Consider the following 25,766-nt stretch of genomic DNA (forward strand, 5'->3'; position numbering starts at 1 on the left):
CGCAGAGAGGTTAACAGACAAATCAAGCCTCGGCGACTGTCAAAGCAACCATCCAACAACACCTGAGGCCTATTGAAACTAATAAAAAGTGTCAAGAATACAAGTAATTCAAAAAGAAAATATAGGCTATTTGGAAAGGGTACAATGGTTGCCAGAGCTGCAACTTCGGTCGGTGATAGGGTCATGTCTCGATATAAAATCAAATGATATTTGTCACATGCGCCGAATACATCCGTACCGTGAAATGCTTACTTACAAGCCCTTAACCAACAATGCAGTTAAAGAAAAAGTGAATTAAATATTTACTAAATAAACCAATATAAAAAGTAACACATGTACATAGGCTATATACCAGGGGTATATAACAATAATGAGGCTATATACTGGGGGTACCATGTCAATGCATGGGGGTACAGGTTAGTTGAGGTAATTTGTACATGTAGATAGGGGTAAAGTGACTATGCATAGATAATAAACAGTGTCACTGTAAAAGCACAGGGGGGGGGGGTAATATAAATAGTCAGTGGCCATTTGATTAGTTGTTCAGCAGTCTATTGGCTTAGGGGTATAAGCTGTCAAGGAGCCAGTTTTGAAAATCAGCGTGGCAGATGTTGTTGCCTACCCTTACCACCTGGGGGCGGCCTGTCAGGAAGTTCAGGATCCAGTTGCAGAGGGAGGTGTTTAGTCCCAGGGTCCTTTGCTTAGTGATGAGCTTTGTGGGCACTGGTGTTGAACGCTGAGCTGTAGTCAATGAACTGCATTCTCAAATAGGTGTTCCTTTTGTCCATGTGGGGAGCGATTGAAATTGTCATCTATGGATCTGTTGAGGCGTATTGGAGTGGGTCTAGGGTTTCAGGCATGATGGTGTTGACGTGAGCCATGACCAGCCTTTCAAAGCACTTCATGGCTACCGACGTAGGGCACAGGGACTATGGTGGTCTGTTTGAAACATGTTGGTGTTAGACTCGGCCAGGAAGAGGTTGAAAATGTCACATTCCAGGGCATGCTTTGAGTACACGTCCTGGTAATCCTTCTGGCATTGCGGCTGTGTGAATGTTGACTGTTTCAAGGAAATGGCACATATGGCTGGCAACAGATCCATGGTCTGTAACCGATTCTTGATTGAGGTTCATTGTTGCAACACTTCGTCGAATTGTACCGAAAGTCACTTTACTTCCAATATACAAAATCGGCAAATATGTTGCACACATCCTGACCCATATTCATGTATGTTTTGCCGCAGGAGGTGAAAAAGAATGCTTCTGTGTCTGAGCAGATTCCACTCAGATGAGGCCTGATCTTATGGAATCGTTTAAGCCAAGTGTATTCCTCCTCCGACATCACAATCCTGCACTCCCCGGAGCTATAATTAGTTTTGTGACTTGAAACACAGAGCTGAAAACCCCCACTTTCCTGGGTTACTCCCAGAAAATCCCTCTCACTAAACATCGTCACTGGGGCTCGTCTAGGTGCCATTAAATTCGGCCAACCTGCTGGTGATGAGAGCCGCAAACCTCCGTCTGTCATGGCAGGTTGCTCGGACCTCCAGTGTGCTAAGAACCGAAGGAATAGCTTGAGCACTTAGCTGGACAAACCGCCTTAACTCTGCAGCACTGAGCACCTCATCTACTAAGTCCACACATCTCAGAAATGTTTTCCGGGCACCTGGTATTATTTTTGGGTTACCAGGCCCAGATTTTCAAAACGGTTTTAAATGCACTTAGGGGGCATCCAGACCTCTATGCCCGCTATGTGAGCACCCCACTACGGCCCTTTATCAATGGGGGCCGGCATTAGTGATTTATGGAAGGTTTGAAAACATGTTCAGAAAAACGACGAAGTATAGACATTGACCTATTTAAAGGTCTTGATCACATTGGCTATGGAGAGTGTGATCACACAGTCGTGCAGAACAGCTGGTGCTCTCCTGCATTCTTACAGGTTGCTTGCCTCGAAGCAAGCAATACAAGCATTTTAGCTCGCCTGGTAGGCTTGCGGCTGGGTTTCCCTTTGTAGTTCATAATAATTTTCAAACCCTGCCACATCCGACGAGCGTCAGAGCCGGTGTAGTAGGATTCAATCTTGGTCCTGTATTGACTCGTTGCCTGTTTGATGGTTCGACTGAGGGCATAGTGGTATTTCTTATAATTGGCCAGATAACTGTCCCGCTCCTTGAAAGGGGCAGCTCTTGCCTTAAGCTCAGCCTGTAATCCATGGTTTCTGGTTAGGAAATATATGTACGGTCACTGTGGGGATGACGTCGTCAATGCACTTATTGATAAAGCTGGTGACTGAGGTGTTATACTCCTCAATGCCATTGGATGAATCCCAGAACATATTGTGCTTGCAAAACAGTCCTGTAGCATCCGTGTCATCTGACCACTTCCATATTGAGCGAGTCACTGGTACTTCCTGCTGTATTAATTATGGTCAGATTTGCCAAATGGAGGGCGAGGGAGCGCTGTTTATGCATCTCTGTGTGGAGTAAAGGTGGTCAAGAATTTGGTTGCACACGGTAAAATTGCTTTGCCTGCATTAAAGTCCCCGGCCACTAGGAGCGCCGCTTCGGGTTTAGAATTTTCTTGTTTATGGCCTTCTACAGCTCTTTTAGTGCGGTCTTCGTGCCAGCATCGGTTTATGGTGGTAAATAGATGGCTACGAATGATATAAATGGGAAATCTCTTTGTAGATTGTGTGGTCTACAGCTTATCATGAGTTTGCCTACATTAAAGGGAAAATGAAATGCAGAAATCTAATTTACATAAGTATTCACACCCCTTAGTCAATACATGTTAAAATCACCCTTGGAAGTGATTACAGTTGTAACTCTTTCTGGATAAGTCTCTAAGAGCTTTGCACACCTGGATTGTACAATATTGTTTTGGAATATTTTTATTCTGTACAGTCTTAATTTTCAATCTGTCTTTTAGGTTAGTATTGTGGACAAACAACAATGATGTTGATCCATCCTCAGCTTTCTCCTATCACAGCCATTAAACTCTAACTGATTTACTCCCCATTGGCCTCATGGGGAAATTCCATAGCTGTTTCCGTCCTCTCTGGCAACTGAGTTAGGAAGGAAGCCTGTATCTTTGTAGTGACTGGGTGTGTTGATACATCATCCAAAGTGTGATTAAATAACTTCACCACGCTCAAAGGGATATTCAGTGTCGTTTTTTTTTTACCCATCTACCAAAAATGTGCCGCTCTTTGCAAGGCATTTGGAAAACCTCCCTTGTCTTTGGTTCAATTCACTGCTCGACTGAGGGACCTTACAGATAATTGTATGTGTGGGGTACAGACGTTGCAAAATCATCTTAATTAAACACTATATATTGCACACACTGTGTCCATGCAAATTTTTATGTGACTTGTTAATCAGACGTTTACTCCTGAACTTATTTAGGCTTGCCATAACAAAGGGGTTGAATACTTAGACATTTCAGCTTTAAATTTTGAATCAATTTGTAAAAATTCCAAAAACATAATTCCTCTTTGACATTATGATGTCTTGTGTGTAGGCTAGTGACACAATCTCAATATAATCCATTTAAAATTCAGGCTGTAACACAACAACATTTGTAAAAAGTCAAGGGGTATGACTACTTTCTGAAGGCACTGTATCTAAATACAGAGAGATTAACAGAGTGCCAATGCAGTATAGTCCAGTTATTTTGTGTACAGTTCAGAGATGGCTTGATGCGGTGTGCAGCATACTCCATTCGTCTCTCTGGGCCGGTTGGTGAAGGCCACAGCCCCGGGAAGAAACACTTTTTTTTTTCAGGTGGCAGGAGATTTCGGTCGTGAGTGACCTGAAACGCCTGCCTAGACGCAAATTTTTGGAGGGGGTTGACACTATATACACACACTACATTGACACAAAACCCACATACCGACACAACACAAACACTCACACTTTTACATGCATCATATGCTGCTGCTACTCTGTTCTTTATTTTACTCTTAGTATTATCTATCCTGATGCCTAGTCACTACCCTGCCTTAATGTACATATCTACCTCAAATGCTTCAAATTCTTATAATATTCAATAAATATAGTACCAAACCTATCCGTTTTGGACCAAACGTTTTTTAAACAATATTTAGACATGAGGAATCCAAAGGTATTCATGATATTCAAATGGTGAAATAATTTCAAATGCTCATCCCTAATTCTAAATACTGAATCACCTTTAAAGAGTAAATAGGAAGATTAGCTGGCTGGGCTAAATCTGGCACATTTACAGAAATGTTGATTTTTAATGTGCATTGTCCCACAATCAGAGGTTCTATTAGTTCTCATTTGTAATTCTATGTCTACAAAACTCTTCACTGATGAATTGCTGTCTGTGCAGGAGTTGAAAGAGAAGCAAAGGGAGTTTGAGAGCAAAGCCAAAGTGCTCAAAGTGACAGGAAATGGTGCCACTCGCAACAGCTCGGACAATGGGTCATCGGGAGACTCGCCCCTCTTCAGGACGTATCTACCCCCACTACACAGAAAACAGTCCGCGGCAGCCAAACCCAAAAAACAGCAGGCTGTTGTGTCGCCCCTACAAGGTCAGTGAGCCCACCCACCCACGAATCCAGCGCGTTTACCCCAGGAACATCTGGGTCGTGTTCATAAGGGCACGCAATGGAAAACAGTTTAAAATGTTTCTCAACGGAACCTGAGAAATAGCATCTCATTAATTTCAGGTAGTCCCTCCCTATTTTAGTCAGTTTTCTTCTGTTTAGTGTCCAATGAACATGACCCTGCCAATTTTAAAGGTATTTGTATATTATATTTATGATTGGCTTAAATTAATTTTACCTTTAATCTTTTTATGTCCATAGTGATAATACACCATAATGCATTATAAGTCGCTCTGGATAAGAGCGTCTGCTAAATGACTTAAATGTAAATGTAAATTATTTACTCCAGGCACCACTGGCTAATGGTTAGCATCCCCATTAAAAAAAAAAATGGTTTTCAAAATGCGCTGTCTTCATTTCATGCCAAAACATCGCCTCAATGTAACTTCAAACAAAGTTTTGTAGAGATTATTTTTGTGGATGCCGTCACTACTGGTATGTCGACAACTCAAGACACATTTCACCCAATCCTAAAAAAATCTGAACTATCCCTTTTAATTGTCAACATTTGACATTGTTTTGCGCAATGTCTTGTAAAACAGTAAGGCTATTGATTAGATCTGGAACTTGATATGACCATGCAGTCTGCCTATTAATCTGCCCACACCAATCAAATAATGATGACTAATACAATCTGTAGCAACTTCAGCACCTTGGTCTAATTTGCTGCTCTGTAAATAGCCAGGGTCTATGCTTTTCCTCTATGTAGTATTGAAAGGAATCTATGTTGTGTGTGTGTGTGTGACATCTCTTTTTCCCCTAAGTGTCCCAGCTACAACCTCTCCAGCAGTGTCCGGTGGTCAAAAGGCCCACTGTCTGCCTCATGAAGAAACAGAAGTATCTGGAGCAGAGTGAGGTCAGCAACGGCATTGTTGTTTGACGACGTAAAATGAAACTGGCTTCATTACAATAACCCCACTAACCTGCCACTTAGCATGCGCACCCAATACATTGATTGATGCTAAGTGGTAATTCTAGTGTGGCTATTGGAACAAATCCACATAACATGCAATATTAAACAGCTGTTCTGAACCCTTTGTCCCGTGTTGGTGTGCACTGTAGTACGCAGGCAAAAAATAAGAAAATTCTGATGTATGTCTGTTTCTGCCGTCCACCTTCTCTCGCTCTCAGGTCCAAGAGGGAAAAGAGAATGTGAAGGACACAGGTTGGGAGTCTCATTTGGACAAGTCAGTGCTGGACCAGTCCCGACACAAAATCCTGCAGGTGCTCAACTCCGGGTCCCTCAAAGACCTGAAGGGCCTGCAGCAGATTGGGGACAAGAAGGCCAAGCTCATTCTGGGCTGGAGGGAGATTCAAGGCTCCTTCACTCAGGTCTGTGTTGTTTGGGCCATATTAAGTTTCAGCGTTTACAGCTAGCCCATTTCTTTAAAAAAAAAATGTAATGTTGATAGTGGGGGGAAACGGACGGAGCTTTCGCTCTTGAAGTAAAACAAATACTTTGAGACCAATGTTTCAGCCATCTTGTCATCTAAGCCTTCATCAGAATGATAACGAGGCATTTTATTTGAAGCGCCGTCCTTTCAAGCCACCCGGTTACACTGTAAAAAGTAAGAACATGAAATACCAGTGGCAGTACAGCATCGCAGACGGTTCAAACACAACATAAACAGATCAGACAATAGTTACAAGGGGCATTGCATGGTATGTGAGTCCTAGGTTTTATATATGTTTAAGTGTAATGGAACATAAAATGAAAGACGGCAACCAAAGGGGTTTTGAGAATGTCTGTTGTGTTGCCCCAAGATAAGCATTGTATCATCTTTTGGGTGTACACACAGGTTTTTGATTATCCTTTGGTTACTGTCACTAGGCTTGGGCAATATACCGTGTACCGGGGTATTTGGAAAAAACGACGGGATAGTTTTTCAATACCGTCAAACTATTTCAATACATTTGAATATTTGTAGATCCTTTTAAGTTAATACCTGCAGTCAACTTGTGCAATCCCTTAGGCGATAAAGCAGATTATTTTATTTCATCTGTCACATGATTTTACATTATGAAGCATACCATACTTAGTTCCCCAGAATAGTTTTGCGAGTCACGTGTTTGATTGTAAATAGCACAACGGGAGAAAGCGGGAGCTGGCGAGTCTATTGTGTTTTATATCTACTGGTGAGTCTCAGTGTGCTGCGCACATGAGGTGAAGTTACACTTGTATGCAATTCACTACAAACATTTTTCCATCATATCTTAGAATGGTTTTCTGCCAGAAGTCAAAGACCTCTGATTAGTTATCTGTGCTGTTGCCATCTTTTATCCTGTGCTTCGTATTAGCTTTTTTTCTCCTCCGTTCTTGTCCCCCTCTGCTCCGTGTACACATGCTTCTCTTCCTTCAGAAAAGCATGCATTACAACTTTGTTAATTTGCACAATTTCTTTTGTTCACTTTTGTTTGTAAATATCCACACTCACAGAAAATGCCATTTGGTAGCTACTAGCTATGCTAATATAACTTTGTGCTGGATTTGCCTGTCTTTGCAATTAGTTGATTTGTTTTTGCTCGTTAGCATTTAGCTAACAGCGTCTATGTCCTTTCGCTATTATTTTGTTAGCATTCTGGTAATGGGTCTTTCTATTAACTTGGGTACCAGTGAGGATTTCCTACAATGGACAACTTGTTACAGCTGTTGATAAGTCATTGGTAATAATATGCCCGTTTTTTTCATGTCAATACATTAACATATAAAGTGCATCATAGCTATATTTAATAAAATTGCCGAGTTGAAGAAGTCAAGTTGGCTGAATACTTTCCAAATGAACTCTGTGTGTGTGGTACCAGTCAAATGTATGGACACCTACTCATTTCAGGGTTTTTCTTTATTTTAATACATTGTAGAATAATAGTTGAGACATTAAAACTGATGGTCTCATGCATGTTAACATTAGAAGCCTCCTCCAAGTTTGTTTTATTCAATGCTTTAGCACACTCAGTAAACCCTGATGTCCTAGCTGTGTCTGAATCAAAGCTTAGGAAGGCCACCAAAAATTCTGAAATTTCCATCCACAACTACAACATTTTCCGCCAAGATAGAACTTCCAAAGGGGGTGGAGTTAGCCTGCAGAGTTCTGTCATGCAATCCAGGTCTGTGCCCAAAACAGTTTGAGCTTCTACTTTTAAAAATCCACCTTTCCAGAAATAAGTCTCACTGTTGTCGCTTGTTATAGACCACCACCTGTCCCCAACTGTTCCCTGGACACCATATGTGATTTTATTGCCCCCCATTTATCCTCAGTTTGTACTGTTTGGTGACCTGAACTGGGATTTGCTTAACACCCCGGCCGTTCAACAATCTAAGCTAGATGCCCTCAATCTCACACAATTGATCATGGAACCTACCAGGTACAACCCTAAATCCGTAAACACGGTCACCCTCATATCAAATTTATTTATATAGCCCTTCGTACATCAGCTGTTATCTCAAAGTGCTGTACAGAAACCCAGCCTAAAACCCCATACAGCAAGCAATGCAGGTGTAGAAGCACGGTGGCTAGGAAAAACTCCCTAGAAAGGCCAAAAACCTAGAGAGGAACCAGGCTATGTGGGGTGGCCAGTCCTCTTCTGGCTGTGCCGGGTGGAGATTATAACAGAACATGGCCAAGATATTCAAATGTTCATAAATGACCAGCATGGTCGAATAATAATAAGGCAGAACAATTGAAACTTGAGCAGCAGCACGGCCAGGTGGACTGGCAAGGAGTCATCATGTCAGGTAGTCCTGGGGCATGGTCCAAGGGCTCAGGTCCTACGAGAGAGAGAAAGAAAGAGAATTAGAGAGAGCATATGTGGGGTGGCCAGTCCTCTTCTGGCTGTGCCGGGTGGAGATTATAACAGAACATGGCCAAGATGTTCAAATGTTCATAAATGACCATATCATCCTGACCAACCTGCCCTCTAAATACGCCACTGCTGTCTTCAACCAGGATCTCAGCGATCACTGCCTCATTGCCTGTGTCCGTAATGGGTCCGTGGTCAAATAGCCACCCCTCATCACTGTCAAAGGCTCCCTAAAACACTTCAGCGAGCAGGCCTTTTTAATCGACCTGGCCCGGGTATCCAGGAAGGATATTGACCTCATCCCGTCAGTAGAGAATGCCTGGTTATTCTTCAAAAGTGCCTTCCTCACCATCTTAAATAAAGCATGTCCCATTCCAAAAAATGTAACTAAGAACAGATATAGCCATTGGTTCACTCCAGACCTGACTGCCCTCGACCAGCACAAAAACATCCTGTGGCATACTGCATTCGCATTGAATAGCCCCTGTGATATGCAACTTTTCAGGGAAGTTAGGAAACAATATGCAAAGGCTAGCTTTTTCAAACAGAAATTTGTATCCTTTAGCACAAACTCCAAAAAGTTCTGGGACACTGTAAAATCCATGGAGAGTAAGAGCACCTCCTCCCAGCTGCCCAGTGCACTGAGGCTAGGAAACACTGTCACCAACGATAAATCCACGATAATGGAGAATTTCATTAAGCATTTTTTTTTATGGCTGGCCATGCTTTATACCAGTCTACCCCGGTCAACAGCTCTGCACCCCTCACAGCAACTTGCCCAAGCCTCCCCCATTTCTCCTTCACCCAAATCCAGATAGCTGATGTTCTGAAAGAGCTGCAAAATCTGGACCCCTACAAATCAGCTGGGCTAGAATATCAATGATTGCAAATAAATGATTGAAATTACAATATTTGAAATTTGGGAGAAATGTTGTAAATAGTTTATAGAATAAAGTAAACCTTTTTGTTTTATCGAAACACATACCTATAAATAGTACAACCAGAGAAACTGATAATTTTGCCATGGTCTCTTAATTTTATCCAGAGCTGTAAATACACAAGCATAGTGCATTCGGAGAGTATTCAGACCCCTTGACTTCTCCGCATTTTGTTACGCTACAGCCTTGTTCAAAACTGTATTCAATTGTGTTTTTTCTCTCATCAATCTACGCACAATAACCCATAATGACATAGTAAAAAAAAAAAAAAAAAATGCTTTGGGGATTTGTGTGCAAATTTATGAAAAATCTGTAACGATCACATTTACATAAGTATTCAGACCCTTTACTCTGTGCTTTGTTGAAGCACCGTTAGCAGCGATTTACAGTCTTGAGTGTTATTGGGTATGATGTTACAAGCTTGGCTCACCTGTATTTGAGGAGTTTCTCCCATTCTCTGCAGATTCTCTCAAGCTCTGTCAAGTTGGATGGGGAGCGTCGCAACACAGCCATTTTCGGGTCTCTCCAGAGATGTTAGAATGGGTTCAAGTCCGGGCTCTGGCTGGGCCACTCAAGGACATTCAGAGATTTGTCCCGAAGCCACTCCTGTGTGTGTGCTTAGGGTCAATGTCCTGTTGGAGGGTAAACCTTTGCCCCAGTCTGAGGTCCTAAGCGCTGTGGAGCAGATTTTCATCAAGAATCTCATTGTACTTTGATCCATTCTTCTTTCCCTCGATCCTGACTACTCTCCCAGTTCCTGCTGCTGAAAAACATCCCCACAGCATGATGCTGCCACCATGTTTCACCGTTGGGATGGTGCCAGGTTTCCTTCAGATGTGACTCTTGGCTTTCAGGCCAAAGAGTTCAGTCTTGGTTTCATCAGACCAGAGAATCTTGTTTCTCGTGGGCAGAGTCCTTTAGGTGCCTTTTGGCAAACTCATGTGCCTCTTACTGAGGAGTTGCTTCCGTCTGGCCAGTTTACCATAAAGGCCTGATTTGGTGGCGTGCTGCAGAGATGGTTGTCCTTCTGTAAGGTTCTCCCATCTCCACAGAGGAACTCTGGAGCTCTGTCAGTGAGCATTGGGTTCTTGGTAACCTCACTGACCAAAGCCCTTCTCCCCCTGATTGCTTAGTTTGGCCAAGCGGCCAGCTCTAGGAAGATTCTTGTTGGTTTCAAACTTCTCCCATTTTTAAGGATGGAGTCCACTGTGTTCTTGGACCTTCAATGCTGCAGACATTTTTTGGTACCTTTCCCCAGATCTGTGCCTCGATACAATCCTCTCTCTGAGCTCTACGGACAATTCACTTGACCTTGTGTCTTGGTTTTTGCTCAGACATGCACTGTCAGCTGTGGGGCCTTATATAGACAGGTGTGTGCCTTTCCAAATCATGTCCAATCAATTTAATTTATCGCAGGTGGACCCCAAGTTGTAGAATCCTCTCAAGGATGATCAATGGAAATCGGGTGCACCTGAGCTCAATTTCAAGTGTCATAGCTAAGGGTTTTATTTTTATGTAAATAACATTTTTGTTATTCATTTTTATTAACTTTGCTAACATTTTGAAAACCTGTTTTTGCTTCATAATGGGGTATTGTGTGTAGATTGAGGAAAATATTAGAATAAGGCAGTAACATAGACAATTTGGAGAAAGTCAAGGGGTCTACATGGTTTCCAAATGCTCTGTAAATACAATTTTAAGTTGAATTTCATTCATTCTGATTCTGATGCCAATATCACTCTTTATTCCAGCTGGAGGATCTAACCAATATCGAGGGAATCACAGCCAAAAGACTCTCCTCTTTCATTAAGGTATGACTGACAAGCAGATTCCATAGAATTTATCTGGGGTAGTCTCAATACTCTTTCATTGTTGTATCGTAATCTGAAAAAACACCAGCACAATCATTCTGTTGTATTTTGCTGTTTTGGTTTGAAAATGTAACATTGCTAAATTGTATAGATGTTGGCAAGAAAATGTAACGCTTAAAAAAAACACGCCCCAACACTTGAACTGGAAGTCTTACTGATAGTGTCAGGGTATGAACATGGTTTATGCACCAGTCACTCTTCAGTAAATAAGAGAAATGGTGAGAACTGTATTGTGAACCCCAGTCTGAGGTCCTGAGCGCTGTGGAGCAGATTTTCATCAAGGATCTCTTTGCCGAGCTTCACTGCTATCTCGGCTAACAATTCTAGGGGCGGAGACCGTTTTGTTATGTTACCCTAAATGTTTGGGTATTCAGTTTTCCGTTAGTTAAGGGAACATTCAATCTATATTAGCAAAAACCTTCTGAGAACCTATTCAGCATGTTTTGGTGAGGGTTAGGAGAATATTCCAACATCATCATACCAAACAGAATATGGTTGCCATTTTCTCCTAAAAGGAGAGAGACATTTTCTAGACACATTTTATTGCAACGTTACAATAACATTCCTGTGTCCTAGGACGTTTAAAACATAGGGCAGTTTGTCATTGCACCATGGAGGGTTTTGTCTAGTTTGCGGATTCTTCCCGGGACGTCCCTAAAGAAGTTTTTAGGATGTCGCCTGATGGTTCCAATAGAACAACTTGTTTCATTACATATTACCCCATTTTACTGTTGCCGAGGCCATCAAGGCCCTGATTGGTAAACCAGTGATCCATTGACAGCTCTGTCTGTTGGCAAGGTTAGGGACACCCACACACACACACAGTGCTTTCAACACAATGATGTCTATAAACCCTGGGATGCTGATGCTATGTATTGGCCTTTGCGAGGCATTGAAGCCAACAGTCTGACAGATTGGCTCTCCCCAGTAGGAGCAGTTCTCTATAGGAATTCATGAAATTCTACAGTATTTTAAATTACTGTATTTTTTTGTTGTTGTAGTAGTGGGGAACGTAACATTAGTCATTTCTAAAATCAGTATTTTTCTGCTACGCCATCATGTCTGTCAGTAACTGATTTCACCTGTATTGGTACACTTTGCAATTCAAAGTAAATCTCATCTCTGTTGAAAGTACACTCAATAAAAATGATTTTATTTATCATAGTGATTAAGGAGTAACATTAAAACTGAGGAATATGCACCACCAACATTAAACAACTAGACACAGACATAGTGGCATAGCAGGAAGATCGGAATGCTGTGAACCAAGAGGTTGTGAGTTCAAATCTCAGGTGAGGACATGTTGAATAATAATTACTGTTTAAATGAACGTGCATAATGGAATCATGTATGTCAAGTGTGTAAGTTGAAAACATTGTTAAAAGCACTGTTTGAGTGTCCCTAACCTTGCCAACAGACAAAGAGCTGTAAATTGATCTGTGGTTCACCAATCAGGGCCCTAATGGGCTTGGCAGCAGTAACAAGGTGTGTAAAGAAACAAGTCCTTTTTGGAGGGGGATAACATTTCTTTGGGACCATTCGGTGATGGCCTATAAAGGTCTTTAGGTAGGTCCCCGGAACAAACTGGGAACTAAAAATTATTTTCCAATGAAACGTGTCCAGAACACGAATATCGTATATTCTGAGAACATGTTCTGTTTGTTTGGTGTGATGTTAATTAAATATTATCCTAACCCTCAAACTGTACAATGGAATATTCTTGAAACATGTCTAGACCATTAATACTGAATATTCTGAGAACATGGTAACCACGTTCCGGGTAGGTTCTGTTGTGATATTTAGGGAATGGTCTTTGCACAGCACTGGAACGTTCCTTTGAAAACATTAGGTAATGACCTATTGAGACTAAAGGGAACGTTCTCTAAAGTTGTGGGAACGTTTGTTAGCCAGGATATCCTTTTGATGGATTTTTAAGCCACGAATTGTATTGAAAACCGGATGCATTGAAAACCCAATGTTCTCTGGAATATTTGTGGACCACCTTAAAACACTGTTGTAGCAGACGTGAATGGCCCAGGTGTAAGATATTTCCATGGTTGTATTCACTTGGAATAAAACCGAAACAAAGTGGCAAAACGAGAGGAATACCTGAATGCTTGTTTACGTTTTCTACAGCTTAGCGTTTTGCTACAGTGTACAATTACAGTAATGAATTCAACCCAGGCGCTAACTATCGTTTGGCCATTAGGCTTCGGGTATCCTCTTGGTCCATTTTAAAGAATGAAGCTTTAAACAAGACTTTTATGGTGCGTGACTGTTTTCTCTCTTCATTCACAGGCCAACATTCTCAGCATGATGGGGACGTGATTCTGCTATCTGGTCTTTGTCTACTCTTCCTGTCCTTCCAATATTTTGCATTTTTTATTTGAATGTTTCTATGTTTTTGAAGAATGTTCTCTGATTATTTACCACTCTCTGACTCTGCATTTAGAACTGTATGACGTAATATGTCTGTATATACAGCTCTTATAAGAGGTGGTCTGCAAGCGTGTACTAGTATGACTTTTTATTATATTTCACGAAAATGCGATATCTGTCCTTGTTTTATTTTGAGATGTTTTTGTAGTATTTGCGCTATTCCAGCCGATGGCGCAATATTGCCGTTCAATAAATGTCTCTACTTTTATCGATTTCCAGTCATTACTTACACACCATATTAATGGTATGTGTTGTTGTTCAAGGATGTGGCTTGTTTGTACAAATGTATAGCCAACAACACTGTTCAAAATAATGTTACCATTGGTGAAATATGACAATAACAGAACACGTGGAAGGGTATATATATTTTGATAACCCTAATTATTACACATACCTTAATGTGGGAATGCGTTTAATAAGTAAACTGTTGGCAATAATTTTATCGCGTTAATGTGGCATTGGGAAATTAGGCACTCGACAAAGGATGCGTTTCTGTTGGGTGCTGCGCTATCAATCCATCCCTCCTACTGCACGTAGGCTGGGTTTATTCATTTCACGCTTTCCCCCTCTTATCTGATCCACATTCTCTGCACCCTCCCCACCCCCGAAGCGCAGCATTTCGAAAGGGCTCTACATCACGTAATTCAGTACTGTACACGTCTTCCAGAAAATGACAAAAGAGGTGCACGTATTTGGGGAACATACTTCAGAGTTGCGCATGCAAACATACTGAAGGCTGTAACGAATAATACATCGCGGAATGCAATTGGGTTCGCTTATGAAAATACTATCATGCAAAATCACGGGTCATTTCGGGTATTTTGAAGAATCCGTTGGATAAAAGGTGAGTTTGTTATTTTTTTACCGTCGTCAATTTGCTTATGCCATTATCCTCAATAAAATGGTTTGTGTAGAATGCCAATAGGCCGTGATAACGGCTTTGAATTGAGAATCTGGGTACTTATGTCGTATCCCGTTTTTTTTCATGTTTTCAATGCAAGACTACGTTGCTGCATGTGCATCGTTTTTTTTTGCCACGGTCATTGCCCTTTTGGTAAACGTTTGCTTTTTATAATTTGCCTATTCCTTCAAATAGGTTATTTGTATCCAATGCTCTAAACCCATAATTGTAGCTGTATAATCCCCCTCCCCTTTTACTCTCCTTCCATATGTCTTCACTCTTCCATGTGGCTTTGTCCATGTTACCTTTTTTTTGTCCCATTGTTCTGTGTTAAATAGCTTGTAATCATATGCCCCATTGTGCTCAGAAAGTGTTTATGAACACGTCAAGAAATACTAGCAGTTCTGTGTACACCTGCACATAGACCTTTTGCCACTAATATTATAAGCATTATTTTATAAAAACGTGGCCCAGCTGCCATTTATATATATTTGTATTGAATAATTAATTGATGACAACATTTTATTATACATTTTTACATTTGTTTATTTTTTTGTATTAATTCTCCCCTGAGCGGCAAAGGTCCAGATCAGTGTTTAAAATAGCTGTTTGGCCTCTTAGCCTTTCCTGTTATATTTACTATTACATAAGCAGAGCATTGGAGAAAAACTGGTCAGAATTTCTCTTCAGACCCTAAGTCCCCTGGAATACTAAAGGAGGTTAAGATTATAATGTGCGCTCATATGCCAGTGAGTACAGATTCAATATGTAAAACAGCAAATTGCTCTGAACAGTGTAAATAATAGTTGGTAAGCAGGTTTTGTTTTGTCATTGTTCAACCCCTTTGTCTATCCCCCAGGTGTATCGAAGGTAAGCAGAAGCCCACAAGCACACTCCTTTGTTATCAACATGGCTCTGAACACAAACATGAACCCAGCCCCCGCCATTTGGCCAGGCGAGGAACAGCCGTCCCTATTGGACCAAGATGCATCATTGTTAAGCCCAGCTCCCATCATCGCTGTGACTGTCACGTCCCCACCAGAGATGGAGGAACAAGAGATCCATAGCACCACCACCAGCTTTGGGCCCTGCCTGAGCCAAGCCACGGCAGGGGAACTGGTCATTGTGATCAATGAAAAAATGGAGAACAGTAAGACATGATATAACATTTTTATGCAGTGGCGCAGTCCCGCTCCTTACGTATTTTATTGGTGCATAGGATAGTGGATGGAAGATAGGAAAGTAAGCAGAGTTGCAAGTCAGAAGGGCACTGGGTCGGATTTGACCCCATGCCGACTGGTATTTTGTGCCAGGGTTTTGCGGCACTAACCACTAGACCACACAGCCCAAGCTTTCTAAGCTCGGACTCATTTAAGTTAAGTGTATGCCCGCGGAATCCAGGACAGTTGTACAGCATACGCTTGCTTGGACGGTTAGTTCGGGGCATGTCAAATCCATTTAATATACGATTCTGGTCTACTAGTGCTCACGGGACACTAGTTCAATCATTTACTGATGCTTTTCATCCACATCCCCCCCCCTCTCTAGGTAATGGTATTCACCCAGCCCCTGCTGACACCACCTCCTCAGTCATCTCCTCACCTCCCAGAAGGCAGCAGTCCATTTCTTACTCCCACCACCCCCACAACAGCAAGACCCGGAAGGGGAGTCGTGCCGGTTCCATTGGCTACACCGCCTTCTCCCCACGGCCCTCCATCTCACGCCACTCCAGCATCGCCACCAACCCACCCATTGACAGAGCCAAGCCTAAAGACTACCTAATACTGGCTGTGCTGGCTTGCTTCTGCCCTGTCTGGCCAATCAACATTGTGGGCTTTGTCTACTCTGTTATGGTAAGCCTCTTTCTTTTGACAGGTTAGAAATGTAGATGGGGAGGAGGATATAGCACAGTAAGGGAGTGGCAAGACCGGGGATTGAAATGCAGGACTACTGCTAGACAACTGTGTTCCTCTTTCTGTCACATTTTAGTGTGAAATGATCTGCAGTGTTTGCTAAATACTATTTTTAGTACAGCTTTGAAGACCTTTGCCTTTATGCTTGTGGTTTCATATTCATCAGAAAGTTCTGTATCTTTGTATCAGAAACTACTTCTATTCATCTTAGACTGCTGTGGTGTTATTGACGGTTTGCATCAGTTTTGTAGCCTAGTCCCAGATCTGTTTGTGGTGTATAGCCAACCTCTATGGTCATTGTCATGCCAGTTCATAACCATAGGAGTTGGCAAGAGCGCACAAACAGATCTGGGACCAAGCTACCAGCTTTGTGTCTGGCTTCAGAATACCTTGTGCTGTTAGTGTTAGTCTATTTTTATCTCTATTAAACCATTTCTGGGTAACAATTAAGTACCTTTCTGGTCAAAAGAAACAAAAATAGCTTCTTAGTTCTAGTAAACAACTCACCTTTTGCTGTCTGGGAGTGGTCTGAGTGGGCAGGTGAAAGCTGAAAAGTAGCTGTTATTGGCTTGAAATAGTTGTTCTTATTGGTCTATTAACTAATTAACAGCATGGTCACCTTGGAAAGCCAAAACTCCATCCCACCAAAACAGGATGAAATTTCAGGTGGTCTTTTCAAACGGCTCTTAAACTAAAAGGGCATTATCATAATTGTCACAATTTCACAGTATTATTCCAACCGCAAAGTGTGTAAATATACACTATACAGTGCCTTCGGAAAGTGTTCAGACCCCTTCCCCACGTTTTGTCACATTACAACCCTGTTCTAAAATGGATAACAAATCCTCATCATGCGAAAACAGGTTATCATTTTTTTGCAAACGTTTTAAAAATAAAATAACATACCTTATTTACATTTAGTATTCAGACCCTTCGCTATGAGACTTGAAGTTGACCTCTGGTGCATCCTGTTTCCATTGATCATCCTTGACGTTTCTGCAACATGATTGCAGTATCTGTGGCAAATTCAATTGATTTGACATTTTGGAAAGGCACACACCTGTCTACATAAGGTCCCACAGTTGACAGAGCATGTCATCGCAAAACCAAGCCGTGAGGTTGAAATAACTGTCTGTAGTGCTCCAAGACAGGATTGTGTTAAGGCACAGATCTGGGGAAAGGTACCAAAAAATGTCTGCTGCTCTGAAGGTCCCCAAGAACACAGTGGCCTCCATCATTCTTAAATGGAAGATGTTTTGAACCACCGAGACTCTTCCTAGAGCTGGCCACAAGGACAAACTGAGCAATCGGTGGAGAAGGGAGGTGGGAGGTGACCAAGAACCCGATGCTCACTCTGACAGAGCTCCAGAGTTCCTCTGTGGAGATGTGAGAACCTTCCAGAAGGACAACCATCTCTGCAGCCCTCCACAAATTGTGCCTTTATGGTAGAGTGGCCAGACGGAAGCCACTCCTCAGTAAAAAACAGGCACATGACAGCCCACTTGGAGCCAAAATGCACCTAAAGGACTCTATGAGAAACAAGATTCTCTGGTCCAATGACACCAAGATTGAACTCTTTGGCCTGAATGCCAAGCGTCACATCTGGAGGAAATGTGGCACCCTACGGCGAAGCATGGCAGAATGCGGTGTGGATGTTTTTTCAGAGGCATGGACTTGGAAACTAGTCAGGTTTGAGGGAAAGATGAACGGAGCAAAGTACAGAGAGATCCTTGATGAAAACCTCCTCGGAGCTCTCTGTCCCAGTCTGCCGTCCTAAGGTTCACCTTCCAATAGGACAATGACCGTAAGCCCACAGCCAAGCCAATGAAGGAATGGCTTCTGGAGAAGTCTCTGAATGTCCTTAAGTGGCCCAGCCAGAGCCCGGACTTGAACCAGATTGAACATCTCTGGAGAGACCTGAAAAAAACCGACGGAGCTTGAGAGGATCTGCAGAGAAGAATGGGAGAAACTCCCCAAATACAGCTGTGTCAAGCTTGTAGCGTCATACTCAAGAAGAATCAAGGCTGTAATCACTGCCAAAGGTACTTCAACAAGGTACTGAGTAAATGGTCTGAAATACTTATGTAAATGTTATATATATTATTTTTATTTTTTACCAGTTTTTGCTTTGTCATTATGGGGTATTTTGTGTTGATTAATAAAGGAAAAAAATAATTAATAATTTTAGAATAAGGCTGTAACGTAACAAAAATGTGGAAAAAGTCGAGTGGTCTGAATACTCCTGTATATTCAACAGTATGTGGACACCCCTTCAAATTAGTGGATTTGTCTATTTCAGCCACACCTGTTGCTGACTGGTGTATAAAGTCGAGCACACAGCCATGCACACAAACATTGGCAGTAGAATGGCCTTAGTGAAGAGCTCAGTGACTTTCAACGTGGCAACGTCATAGGATGCCACCTTTCCAACACATCAGTTCAACTCCATATTAATGCCCATGATGTTCGACGAGCAGGTGTCTACATACTTTTGGGCATGTAGTGTTTTTATAAAATACGGTAAAATCATATTTTTTGACTGCACTGGTCCTTTAAGCAGTCCATACCTAACAAACTCCTCCTTCCTTTCCTAGTCCAAGAACAGTCTGGAGCAGGGCAACCTGGATGGAGCTCGACGATTGGGTCGTCTCGCCAGGATGCTCTCTACAGTTTCACTGATAGGAGGGACAGTCATCATCATTGCCTGCATTGTAAACCTGGCGAGTGAGTATCACAGTTGGCCAACCTCTGTTTGCTTGTATTTATAAAGAGTTAGAGTAGTAGTGCTGATCGAGGATCAGTTTTGTCTTTGATCTTTAAAACAAAACTGATCCTCGATCAACTCTCCTACTCAAGACTATGAATACGGGCCCTTAGTCTCTTAATTTCTGAATCCTACCAGAGGTCCCAAAGCCTTTCCAACAAATCCCATGGCCGGCACTCTTCGAGGACTTGAAATGCAATCCTCCCTTCTTCCCTGATGTCTGATTTGGATTAGTGAAAGTGTACCAAAAGGGTTCTGTTAATTACGCTTGTGTGATGTGTAACCATGCCTGAGACTTGTTAGCTCCCAGAGCTAATGCATGGACTTAAGCTCAGGGGCCTATGGGACTTCTGAGAGTTTGATATCCTTCCCAAAAACATTAGGGTGATCATATTTCGCTTATCTAATCATCCAATCACTTAAAGATCATTGGTCATTTACAGCACAGGTCTCAAACTCATTCCATGAAGGGCCAAGTGTTTGTGGATTTTCACTCCTCCGTTGTACTAATTAGTTAGGAACTCCCCTCATGTGGTTGTCTAGGTCTTCATTGGAGACAAATGAAAAAGTAATAACAAAAATGAGCATACACTGCCCTCCATGGAATGAGTTTGACAGCCCTGAACTACAGGAAGCAAGGAAGGCTGCGTTTTAGAGGAATCAAACAGGGCCCAGTTTCCCTATAGCAATGGAACTTAGGCTTACGAGTGTTAACAACACATCGTTTCCGACAACTTCCGAAGATGTAACATGCTTCCCAAAACTCCACGCTAAGTGTGTCGTTGTTTTTACTTATCTAAAAAAAAAACTAACGGTCAGCGCTGCTCTCAATCCCATCAGCTTTTTCCATTCGAATTTTACCTTAACATTTAGAATTATTTCACCATATTTGGGATGGATCAGCTCCTTGAGAGATGTTATCACCTATAAGGTTGCAAATATTGAGGTGGCTTATTCTAATGCTTAGCCGACCCTATAATGGGGCGGCAGGGTAGCCTAGTGGTTAGAGCGTTGGACTAGTAACTGAAAGGTTGCAAGTTCGAATCCCCAAGCTGACAAGGTACAAATCTGTCGTTCTGCCCCTGAACAGGCAGTTAACCCACTGTTCCTAGGCCGTCATTGAAAATAAAAATTTGTTCTTAACTGACTTGCCTAGTAAAATAAAGGTAAAATAAAATAATGCACAATATCACAGATTTGGCACATCATTGCGTACATGTTACAGGTCATGAAATATCTTGAGGCAAAAATGACAGTGTAGCCTACATTTAGCTAAATAGAACTCAGGTGACTGAACATGAAATTGATTTCAACAAAAAATGTAATTTACAGGCCTATGTAGCCTATACTGTATTTAATTATTAATGCAGTCATCTCAGTTTTCATTTGAAATGTATCTTTGTCCTTTGCTCGTAACAATTACAAAAACATTGGCAACCTTGTATTTGTAGTCAACTTCGTTCCGAAGTTATCAGTGGTCACTGAGAGACCAGATAAAAAGCTGGTTCTATGTTTAGTGGAGAACGTCTGTGTATAAAGTGATGCAAAAGAGCATCTAACGACTCACTTAGCAGTCTGAGGCAGTCGGGTAAATAACAAGTGTTTTCAAGTGATGCGCCTAGCGCTTAAGAGTTGGTCCAGTAACCGAAAGGTCGCTGCTTGGAATCCCAAGCCGACTCGGTGAAAAATCTGTATGTGCCTTTGAGCAAGGCCCTTGATCCTAATTGCTCCTGTAAATTGCTGTGGATAAGAGCGTCTGCTAATTAACTAAAATGTAAGTGCAACTTTGATAATGATGGTTTTGGGAAACAGCTCAGAGATTTTGCTCCTGCAAAGGTTTTAACAATATACTTAGCCTTAAGATGCGTTTGGGAAACTGGGCCCAGGACATTTGTGTGTGTCCACTGGCTCACTCCAAAAAAATACTCACACAGCCATAAGCTGGGTCAATCACTCAAATGAAATTACCCATGTGGGATTGTTTTGTTCACTTAAGTTCAATCAAATGCTTAACAACAGCACTTTGGCTGTTTTCGAATGTGAAAAATGTCCATCCCATCGGGTCTTAAGCCAAAGAGATGTCCTAATTAACTCACTGAGCAGCGACTGGAGCTAAAACTATCATATTTTACACACAACTGGACCGGCTCTTTTTGATACGTTATGTAACTGTTCTCTGTAGCTCTGTTTGCTTCTACTTCCATATTGAGCTGGCAGAATGAAAAATTGCTTTACTAACTGCTAATGTGTTCCTTCTTTTTTTTTTTTTTTAGTAAATGTGAAATCCTGAGTATCGTCTTGCCGTGAAACCGGATCTAACAGTTGGATATCCGGAAACAGGACCCATCTAGCTGACTGTTCCTTTTTACCATCTCTTACAGTGTAGTCATTAACTGGACATGCTATGAATATTATACACCTGATATTACATACCTTCCTATAATTGATATTACGTAATCCTTTGTTAATGAAAAAACTATATGCAAGATGCTTCCGCTCCGAACTGCTCTGGGCTTCTCCAATGATGGATCTTGCAGTGGAGAAACAGACGATCGGAATAATCCCTTACTTTGTATTCTGCCCAACACTGAACACTGTCCTTGACAAGGCGCCATTACCTCAACCACTGGCCATGATCAGAGAGACCGACCAAAAACGAGATGTGGTGAGAAAGGTTGACAACAACAACAACAGAAGAGATTGTTTATAGGAGGTGTGATCCATGTGAGAGAAACTGGGAGGATTGTTTCAGAGCTTGATTGCCTACAATCATTGGAGGACAACAAAATGTCTGCTTCGTCCATCCTTCCTTGCCCTGACGAAAGGACACATCAGAAATTCAGCTTGGCATAAAATCCCATCGGTACATGAAGGTGCTTGAGGGATTTGCCGTGCAATAGAAACTCAAAGAAGAAATTAATTTGAGGAAGAATTCCCCTTTCATTTCTGAATAGGCTTAGATTCTAGTTTCAGTCAGTGCATATCCTTCCTGTCTTTCAGGCTACTGTTAGCCATTTTGTAATTTAAGTGCGAGGGCAGGTGGGAACGACGCTCACCAACCACACAACTGCTGAGAAGATGGAAGGGATCAACAATTCTTGGGCACGAAGCAAAGTCAAAGTAAAGGACAGAATTGTGCCAAAAAAATAGTTGTCATTGTGCTTTAAAGCTTTTGGTGACCGCAATATATATCTCCATGTGTTTGGTTTAGGACCTGGAAATAATGTGAAATGGATACAAAATGGGTGGCAGGAGGAACACAAAATGATATGTAATTCAGTGACTTTATATCCATTTTCCACACTGAGGATGGGCCTTTAGACTGTTAATGAATGAGAGCATTGCTGACCAGAGAAGTGGAAAAACCTCAAAACAAATCATAGCAGGTTATTTACATGAATTGTTAAAAGTTCTGCCACCGTGAATCGGTGAAACTTCTTGTACCTTTTTGATAATGTTTTAAATTTTAAACCACACATTTCATCATCTGATGCTTTTGAAGTACAGAGCTATCCATGATAGATGGCCGTGGTGTGTGTGTCCATATGCATATACCAAATTACATAGTCACTGCACTGTTGTGGCTGGTCACAATAAATTGAATTGCCAGTCTTCACTTTGGTGATCCTGGAAATACGGTAAGAGCCCTGGGTATCGAGTGTATGGGGACCCAGAGAATATAATCTGTAATCTTTCCGATTTAATCAAGTGGGTATCTGATCCCCATGCTGGGTATCTAGTGGTGGACTTTAAATGGAAGGTTCAGTTCACTTGACATTTTCATTGGTTTATTCACTTAATTGTGTTGTCGATTGATCCAGGCATTTATGTGCAGGGTTCAGATTTGTTTAAATCGCCACAGCTAACTAGAAAACAATGGAAGCAAAGGGGGCATTGTTGATGGTAAAAATGGTGTGGCCAAATCAACTCGAATGAAGTCAGTAGCCAGGTTTCCATCCATTTGGTGACAGATTTTTCATAATATGCATGTAGAAAATGTGAATATTTTTCCACCAGTGGTGTGTTACCACCAAACTGAATTGCTGCGGATACAAACCAGTGCGTGACGATGTAGTGCATGCAATTTGATTTTTAAATCTTAATTCAATGTGTTTCCATTGCATTTTTTAACTCGACCAAAAGTTTTGCCACAAACTGTTGCTTTTAATAGCTAATGTGCCTACTCTGGTTCTGGTACGTGCGCTCTAGCCAACAGATCTCAGATACAGTACAAATAGACAAGTCTACATGAGATTATTACGGATAAGAGCAAGAATATTTTATTTTTCTTACGGCAGTCAAGCGTCGATCATGTCGTCTGAATATAAGACCCTCTATTTATTGGGAAGGAGTCTCATCACCGTGAACGTTCACCACCCTGTGAAGTTCATCATAATTTATTTAATCTGTAGCCTAATAAACTGCATGGTTTCCCCGAGTTGTAGTGGGAGGACCACACACCATATCATCACGTGACTCCAAGTTTACTTTGATATGATGGTTATTATATCAATATTTGCGCCTAGTGTTAACACCGCATATTTAATTTTACCAACACAAAGATCCCACCACGTCGAACGAAAAAATTCTGTAGGTATTTATCAAATTGGACTGACACTTCATGTTTCCGTCACAGCTGAAGTGATTTTTATATAAATACACAGTATGACTTTACTCATAACTGTGGATGGTAACGTGTTTGAAGTTCCTTGAAGTGATTTGTCCACAAAATTCGAACATGCAAATTATGCCCCTGTTACTCCTATAGTGTTTTGCTTAGTGGTGGCTAAAATAAAATGTTTTACCCCGCATTTAAAATGTTGACTCAATTTTCAATCATCAAAGCCGCAATTAAGTGAATAAATTGATGGATTAAAAAAAAGAAAAGTTTTTTACAATGTATCTACCCTAGAATCCAAGCAACATTTCTGGTTAGTATCTACCTTTCATTCCCACAACTTCTGTTGTCCAACACTTTTGATGGGTAATTATTTAAAATTGGAACTTTAAGTTAAAGGTAGATGAAATGACATTGCCATGAGCAGCATCGCAAATATTGACGAGCGAGCTGCAAAGGCACTCACACGGTCACACACAATATATGCACATGTGCACGGAAGAGACGTTGAGCCTCACACTTCAACGCTCTTAGTTGTTGCAGAAATTGACCCACTACGCTGTTTACTTAATGCATCTGTCATGCCTCTGATACTACCTTTAATTTAGATACTACTATGCCTTGACCTCAAAGTCCATCAACGTCTATTCCTACCCTAATGCAAATTTTCTGTATGATTTAATATATTAGGCATTTTTCCCCTCTGTTAGTGTTTAGATGTTAAAATTAATTGTAATCAAGAGTTGATATTATTCTGCAGATAAGGTAACGTGTATATATTGTGGCGTCTTCATAGTTATGAGTTAACATTATAGCTCTTCTAATGTGGACAGGATAGGTAGTCTGTTAGTCTTTATTAGTCTTTGTATTACCATTGGCTACTATAATCTATGTGGATATTGGCATGTTGTTGATTTTCATTGATGTATTACAATTTTATAAAGTAAAACCAAAATCACATGGATAAGAAAACCTGACACTAGAGATACTTGTATCCTTCCAAGGCACATTCTTAATAAAGACACATTGCATGAAAATTGGTCTGTTAGTCTATCACAGCATGACTTGAAATGAAAGAGGGAAAACTGTTGTGTGGGAGTGTATGCATGTCACACAGTTAGAGTATGTCAGCTTTGGTGATGAAGAGTGCTTAGTGTTGTCAGGCATTTGAGTGAAGAAGGGGAGAAGGAAGAGCAAGACATATGAGGGTGAGGGGCCTACAGGCAAAAACCACTGATGGTTCTAATGAGCAGGTAGAATATCTTTGACGATTAGCACCAAGAAACAAAATTAACCGGTCTTGGTAAAAGTTAGTGAGATCCATCATTTTTATCTTGTTTTGACGTTGATGTGTGGATATTGAGGTTGAATCTGTATAATTTATTATGGACGTCATATGTATTCCAGCAACATTTCTGAGTATTGCTCACCTTGGGAATGCTGACTCGTATGGGTTGAAGCTTTGAATGCATTTTCATCTAAATGCTCTTCTTTTGTCCTTATTGACTACAATCAATGAATGGATTCAGACCTATATATCCAGATTCGGTCAGTCTTAACTGCATGCTCTGTACCTCAGCGGGAGAAAGACTGGTCTTAAAGTCCATTTAGAGTGTAGGAGCAAGGGAAGGTGCAGTGCAGTGCAGTGCACAGCTGCCATTTGCTTGCAGGAGCATTAGTGCAACAACAACTTCAATCCTCAACTCACCACTGAAGTTGAAAACACTGAACAAAATGGAAGTATTCAGACCCCTGGACTTTTTCCACATTTTGTTAGTCGTATTCTAAAATTGATGAGGAAATGTTTTTATTTAACCAATCTACACACGGTACCCCATAATAAAAAAGCGAAAACAGGTTTTAGAAATTTTTGCAAATGTATTAAAAATGAA

At 41.3% G+C, this 25,766-nt stretch overlaps 2 protein-coding genes across 3 annotated transcripts in view; both read left to right on the top strand.

Annotated features, from left to right (window-relative positions):
• Positions 1-13,886, top strand: part of kif22 (kinesin family member 22) — a 32,859-nt gene extending 18,973 nt beyond the window's left edge. For both annotated transcript variants that reach the window (XM_064923566.1, XM_064923567.1), the window contains exons 9-13: positions 4,356-4,557; positions 5,397-5,488; positions 5,764-5,964; positions 11,120-11,179; positions 13,538-13,886. In XM_064923566.1, coding sequence (XP_064779638.1) covers positions 4,356-4,557; positions 5,397-5,488; positions 5,764-5,964; positions 11,120-11,179; positions 13,538-13,567 — 585 coding nt within the window. In that variant the 3' untranslated portion in view covers positions 13,568-13,886. The remainder of the gene's footprint in view (positions 1-4,355; positions 4,558-5,396; positions 5,489-5,763; positions 5,965-11,119; positions 11,180-13,537) is intronic.
• Positions 13,887-14,279: 393 nt separating this feature from the next.
• Positions 14,280-24,905, top strand: prrt2 (proline-rich transmembrane protein 2). The gene is made up of 5 exons (XM_064923583.1): positions 14,280-14,522; positions 15,439-15,729; positions 16,128-16,432; positions 19,087-19,216; positions 21,530-24,905. Exons 2-5 carry the CDS (start codon positions 15,489-15,491, stop codon positions 21,544-21,546), a joined length of 693 nt encoding a protein of 230 aa, XP_064779655.1. The 5' UTR covers positions 14,280-14,522; positions 15,439-15,488; the 3' UTR covers positions 21,547-24,905.
• Positions 24,906-25,766: the final 861 nt, after the last annotated feature.

The sequence above is a fragment of the Oncorhynchus masou genome, chromosome 18, assembly GCF_036934945.1.
Source record: "Oncorhynchus masou masou isolate Uvic2021 chromosome 18, UVic_Omas_1.1, whole genome shotgun sequence".
NCBI lineage: Eukaryota > Metazoa > Chordata > Actinopteri > Salmoniformes > Salmonidae > Oncorhynchus > Oncorhynchus masou.